This window comes from Pipistrellus kuhlii, unplaced genomic scaffold, assembly GCF_014108245.1.
Source record: "Pipistrellus kuhlii isolate mPipKuh1 unplaced genomic scaffold, mPipKuh1.p scaffold_m20_p_1, whole genome shotgun sequence".
NCBI lineage: Eukaryota > Metazoa > Chordata > Mammalia > Chiroptera > Vespertilionidae > Pipistrellus > Pipistrellus kuhlii.
Genome location: NW_023425404.1, coordinates 133,923,693 through 133,938,040, shown reverse-complemented (window position 1 = coordinate 133,938,040; position 14,348 = coordinate 133,923,693). Strand labels below are relative to the sequence as shown.

The 14,348-nt window shown below is 40.9% G+C and overlaps 1 protein-coding gene across 1 annotated transcript; it reads left to right on the top strand.

Annotated features, from left to right (window-relative positions):
* Window positions 1–8,039: 8,039 nt before the first annotated feature.
* On the top strand, window positions 8,040–13,234 carry LOC118703292 (transforming protein RhoA-like). Its single transcript, XM_036410129.2, has 2 exons — window positions 8,040–8,471; window positions 12,969–13,234. Exons 1-2 carry the CDS (start codon window positions 8,199–8,201, stop codon window positions 13,152–13,154), a joined length of 459 nt encoding a protein of 152 aa, XP_036266022.1. The 5' UTR covers window positions 8,040–8,198; the 3' UTR covers window positions 13,155–13,234.
* The last annotated feature ends 1,114 nt before the right edge of the window (window positions 13,235–14,348 follow it).

Here is a 14,348-nt window from a genome sequence, read left to right as displayed (position 1 = left end):
TGTGTTATGCCAACTAAACTTTTAGGTAGCTGAGGGTTACACAATACACTATCCAAAGAGAAACTCAACTGTGGCATGGACATTTGTTCTAAGCAGGAGGGTTAATATGTTGAAACTTAAGAAATAATAAATGTTAAGTGCTATGAAAAATGACCAGCATATAGTTGACATTTAACAAATAATTACTTTGTAGTAGGCAGTTAGATAGGCCTGGGCAAGCAGGAATAATGGGCCAGGTGCAGAGGTCACTAGGCAGAGTGCCCTGGTGCCTAGCAACGGGCAAAGCTACAAGTCCTTGCATGACCACTCCCTTAAGCATTAACCCCTGGAGATGACATCTAGACCTCAGCTGTGTTTCAGTTCCAGGCCCAGAAAAGTAGCAAAACCAGGCAAAGCCACACCATGGTTGGCATCAGGACCAGCTGCCCTGCCAAGCTCACCAGAACCTCTCCTCCCTCTTTTGTCTCTTAAGGAACATCTCTCTCTCCTGTTTCCCTCCAACCCTCCTCTATCTTTCTTTTTCTCTTTTCCAAGCTCCAAAGTCCCTTATTTTGCTATAACTTGTTTCCTGAGTCCATTTCTTTTACAGCTCACTTTTAACTCTGTGACTTTCTAAATAAACTTTCTCTTATAATTTGAATCTTGGTTCTGAAGTTTCCTCTTAGCCAAAACTCAAGAACTGAGGTTGCTGAACCGAGATTAACACATAGTACGTTCCCCCCCCTGCCCCCCCCCCCCCTCCGCTCCCAGCTAGCACTTCCACTAGGTAGGGAAACCAACACAAAATAGAGTCACAAAGATGGATTCAATAGATTCTTAAGGTGGAGAAAGATGAAAATTCCAGGGACATTTGGAAAACATTTGGAGAGGACTCATGTCAGGCACATCCCATTAAGTTGGTTGGGCTGAGGTTATTATTATACTTTTATTCCTAATTCAAGACTTGTTGAGGCCAAAAACTGGTTTGGCTCAGTGGATAGAACATCAGTCTGCGGACTGGAAGGTCCCAGGTTCGATTCCGGTCAAGGGCATGTACCTTGGTTGCGGACACATCCCCAGTAGCGGGTGTGCAAGAGGCAGCTGATCGATGATTTTCTCTCATCAATGTTTCTAACTCCCTATCCCTCTCTCTTCCTCTCTGTAAAAAATCAATAAAATATATTAAAAAAAAAAAAAAAAAAGACTAGTTGAGGAACAGGGGAATCTGATCCAGCGGACAGAGCTTCATTGATGCTCTCTGGAAAGGCTGGAGAAGGCAGGATTTTATACCCTGCAGAATTCTTGCTGTTGCCCGAGAGGCCCTTCTAGGAGTCTGCAGGATATTTTTGCCTGTTTGTGCTGCTGTGACCCTAAATCACACTTAGTCTCATGCAACCTTTTTTAGTTGTACTCAAGGTTGATCTAGGGCAGTGGTCAGCAAACTGCGGCTTGTGAGCCACATGTGGCTCTTTGGCCCCTTAAGTTTTTAGCAAAGGCCAGTTTAGGAGTACCCTAATTAAGTTAATAACAATGTACCTACTTATATAGTTTAAGTTAAAAAAAAATTTGGTTCTCAAATATATTTAAAAAAATTTGGTTCTCAAAAGAAATTTCAATTATTGTACTGTTGATATTTGGCTCTGTTGACTAATGAGTTTGCCAACCACTGATCTAGGGGATTAATCAACTCCTTTGGATTATTTTCAGCCTAAATTTAAATGAAAAGCAAACATTCAGATGAATTCTTAGGACTCTGTTCCTTAGGGGTATTTTTTTTAATTTTTAAAAATTTTAAATATATTTTTAAACTTCTTTATTGATTATGGTATTACATAATTGTCCTCATCCCCCCATTCCCATCACAAGCCCCTCCCCATGTATGCCCACCCCCTGTTGTCCATGACCACTGGTTAGGCTTATACGCATGCACACAAATCCTTTGGTTGATCTCTCTTCTCTTAGGAGTGTTTTGGACTGAGCAATGAGTAGACCTTTTATTATGCATAAAATGGTAATGCTAGATAGTCTAAATTAGGTAATGCTAAGTAAACAGCTTCAATATAGTCTCAATATAGAAAGAATGTGTAAATTCCCAAAATTTTTATTATTGTGAATGCATTTGAGATTTTAGTGTTTCTGAACTACCACCGATGCTATCGTTAAGGTACAGAATCGCTTCCTCAGGTGGTTTGACTATTAAAAAGTGTTTGTTAGATTGTAATTGGCAAATGTTACCATACACATTGTTGAAAATGTTTGATATTTTCAAATATCACAGCATAACCTGGAACTGTAATATCAAGCATTGCACATTTAAGGTTTAATTTTATAGTTTTTTTTTGTAAAATTTACCTTGCTAATCTTTGGTAGGAACCTCTTTGTTTTGTTTGATTTTGGGGGGTTGAAAACTTAAAAACATTTAAAAATGTAAAAATCTGTAGTTTGTCTTTGAAACGCAGAATTTCTACTTTGGCTCCTGTAGTGTATATGCCAGATCACTGTGTTCTGAGATCCAGCTTGCCCTTAAATGCTTACTCTATTGAGAAACAGATGGGGGCCCAGGAAGAGTCACTCAGGGTCTTAAAGGGAGCATTGACATAATAAATCTGTCTAGTCATTTCATCCAAAGGAAAGATATTTAGATGATCATCTCTTATCTTGTTGTCAGGGATGGAAGAACAGAGGGATGATTTTCCACTTTTATTTAAGAAATTTATGGCAACCAATTTGTCTCCCTTGAAGGTTAGTCACTGGGTTGCGCCATGCTGGTGGACTAGGGGAGGTTGGCATTAGAAGGCATTTCTACGGGCACTTCTTATGTTATAAAGCATGTCTTAATGTGTTACACATTTATCTCAAACATGTACTCTGAAATCAAAGCATTATTCCCCCCCAAATTGTTTCCTTTGTTCTTTTTAAATATTATTACTATTCATCTTTCAAGATCATACATTTCTGTAATTCTATTGAACATTACTCTTTTCTTCTCTCTCTACATCAAAATCACTAATGCAGTCTACAATGTACCAGTCGCTGTTCTGGGACCTAGGGGATAAATCAGTGAAAAGAAACTAATTTCAACACAAAGAATAACTGTCCTCATAGAGTATATTTCTAGTGGGAGAAGACAAACACAAATAAATACATAATTTAATCTCGTGGAATATTATGATCTGTTATTATGTTTTGTTTTATGTTATATTATTATAATTTACCTTAGATTATTATTGTTATGAATAATTATTTAAAAGTAAGAGTAAAAAATATGGAATCATGAATAATTATTTAAAAGCAATGATAAAAAAATCTGGAAAGTAAGGGTAATAATTATTAAAAGTAAGAGTAAAGAAAGGATGAAAAATATAACAGAATAAATAGCATCATCATAAGAATTACAGTGGAGCTGAAACCGGTTTGGCTCAGTGAATAGAGTGTTGGCCTGCGGACTGAAAGGTCCGGGGTTCGATTCCGGTCAAGGACATGTACCTTGGTTGCGGGCATATCCACAGTAGGGGATGTGCAAGAGGCAGCTGATCGATGATTCTCTCTCATCGATGTTTCTAACTCTCTATCCTTCTCTCTTCCTCTCTGTAAAAAATCAATATATATATATATATATTTTTTTTTTTTTTAAATTTTAAAATCTAATAATTTTATTTTTATTTTTTTGTTTTTTTTTGTTTTTTGTTTTTTTAATAAATTTTTATTTTTCATATTATTACAAATGTTCCTTTTTTTTTTTTTTCCCCTCCCACCATTGCTCTCCTCTACCAGGTTCCCACCCCACCCTCTGCCCTTTCCCCACTCCCCATTGTCCTCATCCATAGGTGCACAGTTTAAAATATATATATTTTTTAAAAAAGAATTACAGTGGACTGAAAGGACCAAAATAAAACTTCAATATATATAACAAATAGGCAATTTTGTTATTAAAAAAATAACTTGAGCCTAGGGAAATTTAATTAAACAAAATAAGGTCCCTGCCCTTATGGAGTTTACATTCTTGAGGAGACTTAGATAAATATGCAAACCCATACACCCACACACCCAAATGTCCCTCTCATTTCTTAGCTCTCTCAGCCTGCTCCCCCACTGTCACCCCACCTCAACAAAATCTTTCCTATCAATGCCCTAGCATGGAGCCCTTTTCAAGTATGGGCTGTTATATATCAACCAGTCTCAACTCCATCATTCACATTGTCACAGTTACCTTTCTAAAACATAGAGTTAATCATTGCATCCCCCTGCTTATAAATCTTTTGATCCCCTATCATCTGCTCTACAGTTTCATTCACATTCTGGTCCCTATTTACTCCCTTGTAGTCTATGTAACATCTCCTTTCAGCAACTACCAGATTTTAGCTGAAGGACTGCTCAGACTTCACTGAGAAAAAGAGAAACAACCTCACAGGCATGCTTTAATTTACTTATTCCATAGCTGTAATCCTAACTCCATGAGAGAATATATTTTTATCTTTCTTTAAATCTTATCAATGGTCAATAGTTTTGCTTGTGCTTCAGATGACAGCTTCTCTCAAATTTTAAAAGACTTATTATTTTGAAGTAATTATATTATTAGTTTATTTTTAGTGGATTATTTCCACCTGTATTATATAATGACTGCAATGGATGACAATATGTCAGGTACTGTTAAATTTCATGAGTTTGTAACTAAAATTTAAAAAATTTGACCTATGCCTTAAAAAGGTGATTATAAGGACTGTGATAATAGGAATAATCAGTGGCATACATAGCACATTTGATGCTTCATATAGCTCGTCTATACTAAAAAATTACTTCCTGTAATAGTCACTCATGAAACAAAGAAAAATAATGGTTAGAAAAAAGGACGGCCATAAAAACTTTCTCTTGACATTATAAACTGATGAACCAAAAGATAGATACAGAGACAGTAAAGCAACAAGCAGACTATCAAATTACAGCAGGGAGGGTAGGGAGATCTGGGGGAAATAAGAGATCAACTGAAGGACTTGTATACACGCCTATAAGTACAAAAGTAATAAATAAAATCAATATTACAGTGCAAATATAAAAAAGTAATTATTTTAAAATTATATAAATGTATTTTTGATTGGCTACACACTCATTTTTTATTAAAGTACAATTGACATATTCATGTATTTTTATTTTATTTTTCGCCACTATCTATACTCTCTATGCACTTCTCCACCCCCTCCCACCCTGAGCAATCAATGTATTTTTAAAAAGAGAATAATAAATAAGGTTGTTAGATATGCTGATTATTGTGGATTGAATGTTTGAGTCCTCCTAAAATTTATATATGTAAATCCTAAATCCCTGTGTGGTTTTACGTTAGGAAGTAATTATATTCAAAGGAGCTCATAAATTGGGGCCCTGATCTGATAGGATTAATGTCCTTATAAGAAGAGACCTCTTTTTTTTTTTTTTTCTTTTTAAATATTTTTTTTATTTTTTATTGATTTTGTACAGAGAGGAAGGGAGAGAGATAGAGAGTTAGAAACATCGATAAGAGAGAGTCATTGATCAGCTGCCTCTTGCACACCCCCTACTGGGGATGTGCCCGCAACCAAGGTACATGCCCTTAACCGGAATCGAACCAGGGACCCTTCAGTCCCCAAGGCGACGCTCTATCCATTGAGCCAAACTGGTCTCGGCAAGAGACCTTTTTTTTTTTTATTTTTTTTATTTTTTTTATTTTTTTTATTTTTTTTATTTTTTTTATTTTTTTTATGTAAATCCACTGAGGAAAGACCAGGTAAGAGTGGAGAAATCAGTCATCTGCAAGCCAGAAGGAAAATCTGGAAACTGAATCAGCCAGAACCTTGGTCTTGCACATCTACTCTCCAAGACTGTGAGAAAATTAATTTCTGTTGCCTACGCCATCCATTTGTCAATAGCTTTGTCAAAATTTATTTTATTTATAAAGTTTTAACAGATTGTCTAGCCAGATTTGACAATCAATCTTTGCACATAGTAAAGAATACTTTTTATTCATTCTAATTTCAAAGTTTTTGTCACAAAAAAAAAACAAACAAAAATATTAAACTAGACAAAAAATCACAAACACAAATCTAGGTTGGGATGAGATAACTCATTGTACTGTAAGTTTCAGAAATTTTAAACAGAAGAAAACTTTAAGTGGTGCCACAGAATGACTGAAGCCGCTCAAGTGCTACTTCTTCATCTTTTCCATTATGAGCTATCATTGTTTATTTTGAATCTACTATTTAACTCAGGAATATATAGCTTCACAAGGGTTGTGAATGACACTCAAAGAGATTTTGAATGATTCAGAATTGTTATGAATTTATTCTGAAAATGAATGTGTAGTTGTGTCTGCATATATCAGGGATTGAGAAGTCTTTAAATTAACTTTGTAGTAGAATTTTTATTATTGTATTCTACTTAAAAGTTAATTCAAAGGATCCTAAGTCACCTGTGCAATTATTTAGAGCTGAGAACAACAGAAGTTTTTTGAGGAGTGCTTATCTCTGATGTTGTTTAGAATTATTGGCATACTGCAATAATAAATAGCAGGTTAATTTTAAGTCAGCTTTATCATTGCTTTTAAATTCTCCAGAAACAATGCACTTCCTTATTTTACTGCCCTTTCTTTGCAGAAAGTGCCTAGTAATGAAAATAGTTAACATTTGTTGAGTACATCAGAATTAAACGCATGTTCAATCACTGTGATGAATAAATGATTTAATAATCTGGGGATACTGAAATGCTATTTTCAATATGTTTTATGTTGGTTGCTGTCCAAATTTTCTTTCTGGTCTGGAAGACTTGGGGCTGACTGTTCAAGTCTTATAAAATTATTAACACATCAAACGGGATTGGGATTGTATGTGATGGAAGGGAAGAATGCTTGGGGATAAAGGGAAGTCACTCTGCCTTATTTCTCTCTAATCATGAGGTCTCGTAGCTCCACTTTTCTCTCTTCATAATGGTTTCCCTCATAATACATAAAAGCACATAAAAGCAGTAAAAGTAATTACATGTTTTCCCATATTCTATAAGTTATTTTTATGGAAATACATGAATGGTGTTACTTATTGTTACTTATTAATCATTTGGGAGAATTTGCCTTCTGTGAATAGAGTAAAAAGGAAAAGGGCCTGGCTGGGTGGCTCAGTTGGTTAGAACATTATCCTGTTTCACCTGCTAAGATTGTTGGTTTGATCCCTGGTCAGAGCACATACTAAAGGAATTAACCACTGATTGTATAAATAAGAGGAGCAACAATGTATGTCTCTCTCTCTCTCTCTCTCTCTCTCTCTCTCTCTCTCTCTCTCTCTCTCCGCCCCCCCCCATCTTCTATGTCTAAAATCAACTTTAAAAAAAGAAGTACAAATTGGTAGTTACAAAATAGTTAGAGGAATATAAAGTAAAGCATAGGGAATACATAATAATATTGATAATAATGTAATAACTATGTTGGTGGCAGGGGGTACTGGAAATATCAGGAGGAGCACTTTGTAAAATATATGATTTTCTAGTCACTATGCTGTACACCTGAAACTAATCTATATTATAAAGAGGTAATATACAAATTAGGCCAGGACTCCCGTAACAGGTCATGACCAGACAGGAGGAGGTTGCGTGTGCAGGTGAGGCTGAGAACAGAGACCAAGACAGAGGCAGGGGGCCTGGCTGAGCTGACGTGGTGGCTAGGGCAGCCCCAGAGCAGACATAGGCAGGGGGTCCAGGCTGTGGGATGAGACTCATAAAAACTCATTGTTCTGTAAGTTTCAGAAATTTTATTATGAAATTTCTGGGAGTTAGGGTTTACACATCTAAATTTTGGGGGGACTCAAATATTCAGTCCATAATAATCAGCATATCTAACAACCTTATCTATTATTCTCTTTTTAAAAAATCGCAGGCTGCCTCCTTGTGTGATTTCAATCACGGGCTGGGCCTCTGGTACAAAATAATATTGGCTCCCCGCCTGCTGCCCGCCTTCCTCCGTGGTTCTCTAGTTAGTCTGCCACCTCCTTAGCCGTCTGCCCCAGTCCCCAGCTTGTGACTCAGGGACCGTTGTTGTGGGCGTTGTGGGTGTAGAAAGGCCTGAGTTGGAGCGTCTCCTGAATGTCTTTCATCTGTGAAGTTCAAGGCACTTTGTAGAACTTTCTGCTTTTGGCCGCGCATGGGTCTTGCAGCACATGTGTAAGCACTGGCTGTCATCCAGAAGAAATCGGTGATTGTTGGTGATGGAGCCCATGGCCACACTTGCATGCTTCTCCTTGTTTGAGAACTACGTGGCAGACACTGAAGTGGATGGAAAGCAGGTCAAGTTGGCTTTGTGGGACACAGCTGGGCAGGAGGGTTATGATGGCTTGAGACCCCTCTCCTCCCCAGACACTGATGTTATCCTGATGAGTTTCTCCATTGACAGCCCTGATGGTTTAGAAAACATCCCAGAAACATGGACTCCGGGAGTCAAGTGTTTCTGTCCCAGTATGCCCATCATCCTGGTTGGGAACAAAAATTTTGGAAATGGCCGAAACTGGTTTGGCTCAGTGGTAGAGCGTCGGTTTGCGGACTGAAAGGTCCCAGGTTCGATTCCGGTCAAGGGCATGTACATTGGTTGCGGGCACATCTCCGGTGGGGGGCATGTAGGAGGCAGCTGGTCGATGTTTCTCTCTCATGGACATTTCTAGCTCTCTATCTCTCTCCCTTCCTCTTGTTACGCCCAGACTTCGTGATCCCCAAGGACCACCAGGGAGCCAAGTCCGATGCAATAAACAAAAGAGCCTTCACCATGCTAGCATGTGCTCCTCCCACCCACGCCGGCAGCATGGTGGAAGAGAGCGAATTTCTCCCAGTCCAGGGGTTTTGAGGGCTAGGGATAACTCCGCCCTACGTGGAGTTGGGAGCTCATCCTCGCCCTGCCCTGCCCTCTCATTCCCCCCTTGTCTAATGTGCCTAGTCAAATCATTGACTCAGCAGCCTACTTCCTTTCAGCATAAACAACAAATACAGTTATCAAGACCCTTAGTACCACAGTTCCCATTAGTATTGTCCTCACTGAAGTCCAGTTCCCCTCCTGCAGGCACCAGTTCTCCTCCTGGCCTGTAGTTGCCAGGATCCAGGTCATGCAGGAGCTGGGAGTCATGTAGTCAGGTCTGGGTGCCATCTACTTCAACAGCAGTGGGCGTGCTCAGGATAACAGTGCAGCATCCCTTTGAGTCCTTGGGCAGCAAATTTCTTTACCCACATTGAGTTCCGGGGCTACAGGGTCTGCGGTGGGCACTGGCAGTGCATCTGGAACAAGCAAACTGCAGAGCCTGTAAGGACTTGAGCAAGGAAATGGTTACCATACATGATCCCCTCCCAAAAAGGGGAAACTTGTCCCAGTAAGGGGTACACCTGGCCCTCAAGAGGGCAAAGGACAGGGGGTTGGTCCAATTTTCACCGATTCTAAGACACATTTAGTTAAACCCCCTTCCTCCCGAGTCGCACCTACCTGTCCTAAGGCTAGAGCTATACTCTGAGATACCTTAGCTACCAAGGTGGGGCTGTTATCTGATAGTGGGGTATACCTCAACCTAATCTGAAGTGTCTATAAAAACTAGACCTTAATGCTGGTGGTTTAATCTCTGAAATCCACCTACCAATGCTCTCCTGGGGAGGTTCCCTGGGACCTGAATTCCCAGGGGGGATCCCCTTACCTTGCTTAGCATTTACCTGTGCACAGACAGTACTTCTAGCAACTCTGCCTCACAGAAGTTCAGAAGTCTTGGTGACACTTAACCTGGTGTCACCGGGCAACTCTGACCTAGAGCTTCTGGGACCAATAGTCTTGTCATCTGGAGGGTCCATCAACCATCTGGTCCTTCAGTGGCTTGCTTCTGTTCAGCCAATTCCTTCTGATTGTAGTTGGTAACCCTCTTTTCTCTGTGGATGGCACAGTGTCTCCATCAAAGGGCCTGGATTAAGGTAAAAAGTTCTGGAACTGTGCCCAAATGGTGTGGTCCAGGGTGACTACCGCTGCCCCTGCATATCAGGTCCCATCCTGAACATAACTGCTCCCATCCGTGAACAGTACCTTGTCGTCTGTTACCTCTGTGCAGTCATGAATGGGTTCCATCATCATCATCTGGAAGCAGGCCGGCAGGGTTGATGGCCAGAGTTTTCTGAATCTGGACACAGGGCTGGTCCAGGAGAAAAGCCTGACCCATCCAGGTTAGCTCCTTGTCCAGAGTCCGCTTATCTGCCTCCTTCACCAGCAATGCTGTGGTGGCCACTGCCTGGGAGCACGCTGGCCACCCTGCTGCCACAGGGTCCAGTCTCTTAGACAGATAGGCAACAGGTCTCTTCCAGGGACCTAAAGTCTGAGTGAGAACCCCTTTGGCAATGTCTCTTACCTCACTCACATAGAGATGGAAGGGCTCTGCGTCGTCCAGCAAGGCTTGGGCAGCTGCTGAGATGAGAGCCTTCTTTAGCTCCTCAAAGATCCGTTGTTCCACTTTGGACCAGTTCAACAGCTGCATTCCCCCAGTACGTGTTCCTTCCGAGGACCACAGTCCTTCTTGATGTCCAAGGAAAACAAGGCAGTTTGTCCGGTGGCTTCCTGGGCTGATGTACGGGTCCTATTGGCTCTCTCAAGACTAAATAGGGTGCCCCCATGCCCATCAGGAAACTAACAGGCTTGCCTCTCCTAGCTAACCTGTCAGGACATACTCTTTATAATTTTTATAAAAATCTTATCTTCCAAAAATACATAACCATGCCTCAAATTTTAAAGAAAAGGCAAGGGAGGAGGGAGCAGGTTCAGTACCTGTTCCCAGGCTTCTAACAGCTTGAATTTTAAAATGTCACATTTTTCCTCTTGAATTTTAAAATGTCACATTTTTCCTATAGATACAGATCTATCTGCATTTCTAAGCCCCCTCTACTCCCCCCACGCAGAACATCAGTGAAAATTGTCCAAGCAGTCTCGGGGGGTTAATCATACAAATAATTGTTTTAACACAATTCTAAATAAATTATAAACCTTTGTGATGAAGTCTACTTAAACCTATAAAGTAGATACACATGACTGAAACAAAAAATGATTCCCAAAGTTTAAACAAAATACAAGATGCAGGTACAAGCCCAAATTCAACAACAATGGCATATGAGAAAAGCAAAACAAAACAAATCAAATATAAAAGTTTCATGTTACATTAAACATTACTTCAGAAAAACTGACTTAAAATAATTTTTTTAAGTGTAAGCATTACATACTTTTTCATCTGACAAATGAGAATATATCAATCCTTGAGATCTTTGATCATTACTGCTTATTCTTAACACATATAATACAGTTAGCCTGCCATATTCTAGGCATCTAGTTACTGCAATTAACTTTTCCTAATTCAATTTATACTTTGAGCTTTTAAAGCTGGCAAGTCAAATATATTTGGCATTTTTTTTTTTAGATTAATAACATTACATTTCTAATACATCCTGCTTATTTAGGGTAAAGTTTCAGCAACAGATCTAATCATACAGTTTTTTCAGACCTCAAAATTTTTTTCTGAAGTTCAAACAAAGCACTGAATAATCTCTTTGTAGGAGAGCTAATAGTCTTGCGCTCTCTGGCCTCCCCTAGACCTCTCCACACAAGAGGCAGTTTACTAGGATTTAAGACAATGTCAGAAAATCATAGGTCAATCACAATTCATACTTAAGTAGCTATATGACTCTGCTTAGCTGATACCAATGACAAGGAAGACTAACCATTGTGGGCTGCTTCACCACCAATCACCTGCCACACCCTGAAGCTGGAGCAGCATTCAAATGCAAATGAACACATTCTTTACCTGAAGACTCTCAGCCAATACCATCTAGTTTCTGCCTCAAGGCTGGGAATTTCAAAAGCTGCTTACAATGACTTGGGAAACTAGTTTTAATTTATCTCCCGGTTATCTTCACCATTTTTAAAGCTCATTCTGGCTCATTCTGTACACAGAAAAGTTTTAAGCACAGCCCAAAACTATGCGCACTCATTTTGAACTGGCCTTTTCACTTTATTGAGCACAGAGATTCGCCCTTGAGCTCTTCTCCAGTACCCGATGTCGCCAGGGACCAGATGCCTCCACTCTGGCCCAGGCCCCTAGGGCCCAGGCCCCTGGAGCGAGGCTGCTTTGGCCACCCCAGCCACACTACTCAGGCGGCCCCCGAGGGGAAAGTGCGGATCGCCCCAGCGGCTTCCTGGCTCCACTTCCCCTTCCCCAGGCAGCCAGCAAATTAACCCAGGTGCCTGCTCCCCAAGCGAGGCCACCACTGCCCAGCCGCGCTCCGACGCACAGACTGAGCCACGAGGAAGTCCCCCCTCCGACCCAACGCCGCCAGGGGATCCTGCACCGACACGCCGGCCACACTTCGCCAGCTCCATCCTGGGGAGCCATGTCGCCCACAGATACCAAACTCAGACCTGGGAAAGGCTCACTTTCCGCAGGTGAGGCAACGGCTCACGCCATTCCTCTCCCCATACGAGGGTCCCTCTCGGGCCCTCCCGGGAGGTCAGAACGTCTTCTGATCCTCCTGCCCGTGGCCTTCATGGTGCGTCCACCAGGCGTTTTCGGGCACCAATTCCACAAGGGGTTTTACGTCCCTCCAGGGCGCGCACACAAAAACACAGAAACACACACACCTACTGCAGCCAGTCAGACTCTCCGGATTGGGTTCCTCATGGCCTTGGGGATCCTGGACGAGCCCCCATATGTTATGCCCAGACTTCGTGATCCCCAAGGACCACCAGGGAGCCAAGTCCGATGCAATAAACAAAAGAGCCTTCTCCATGCTAGCATGTGCTCCTCCCACCCACGCTGGCAGCATGGCGGGAGAGAGCGAATTTCTCCCAGTCCAGGGGTTTTGAGGGCTAGGGATAACTCTGCCCTACGGGGCAGAGTTGGGAGCTCATCCTCACCCCGCCCTGCCCTCTCACCTCTCTGTAAAAAAATCAATAAAATATATTTAAAGTAAAAAAAAAAAAAAAGAATTTTGGAAATGATGAGCACACAGGGCAGGAGCTAGCCAAGATGAATCAGGAGCTGGTGAAACCGGAAGAAAGCAGGAGGATGGCAAACAGGATTGGCGCTTTTGGGGACATGGGGTGTGCAGCAAAGACCATAGATGGAGTGAGGGAGGTTTGGAAATGGCCACGGGAGCTGCTCTGAAAGCCAGACGTGGGAAGGAAAGAAAAACCTGAGTGCCTCTTTTTGTGAACCTGCTGCAAGTACAGCCCTCATGCAGTCCGTTTTAAAGTGCTGTTTATTAATCTTAGATTCCGTTTACCTATATTTACCTAAGATCACAAATCAGAAGTCATCTTGCTACCAGTATTTAGAAGCCAACCATGGTTATTAATGATCCAGCCCACCTGGCCAGCAGGGTCCTCTGACAGCGTTTAACAGCCATTCTGTGCACTCCCACTGGACACACCAGGCACCAATTCAAGGAATTCCTTAACTTTTTTTTTAAATTACATTTATTTGGGGTGGCATTGGTTAATAAGATAATATGCAAATTATACATGTTCTGTGCCCAAAGATACACTGTGTTCTAGTAAAAAGCCTGCTCAGATTGGCCAGAGTCAGAGAGGTGGTCTATTATCCTTGGGCACATGGAGGTATTATTGATTTGAGAAAATGCTAAGTAACTGATTTACTATCTGAAAAATATAAAGTTCTGAAAGCTTAAGGTCTCTTGCCAAAAAGAGGTTTTAAAGCTAACACCTTAATTTTAATGGAGAAAGGGAATGACAAGCCCTTCCCACCCAGAACAGATAATCCAATTCCAACCAGCAGCTACATTAAACAATGTGTCCATTTACACTTGAATGGCTACACCTTTTGATAGCCTAAGGGCAAGTTTACATGTAAACAAGTTTGCTTCTCAATTCCTAGAGCAGAAAAAAAACAAGGTTTAAAATTATTAGATTTTAAAATTTATTCTTAGAAGTGTAAAAGTTTATTAATTAAAAACAACAACAACAACAACAAAAAAAGGAGATTGAAAAACCTGAAGAACAATATTAGCTGTTGATTGTAGTAGAGTCGGAGATATGGGAGGGGAGTGGACTGACTGTTCTCGGGGAAAGGGGGAGTGGTGGATGCGGGAAGAGACTAAACATAAACTGTGCACCTATGGATGAAGACAAGGGGGGGGATGTGGTGGAGGGGGGAAGAAATGAGGAACCTTTGTAATAATATGAACAATAAAGATTGAGTTAAAAAAAAAAAAAAGAAACAACGGAGAGCACAGGGAAAAAGAAAAAAAAAAGAACTGATGTTGCCTTGGAAGTGGGGGTTAGTCTTATACAGCGAATATAGGCCTAAACCTATGTTTTAACTGTAAAATTAGGGGGTCAT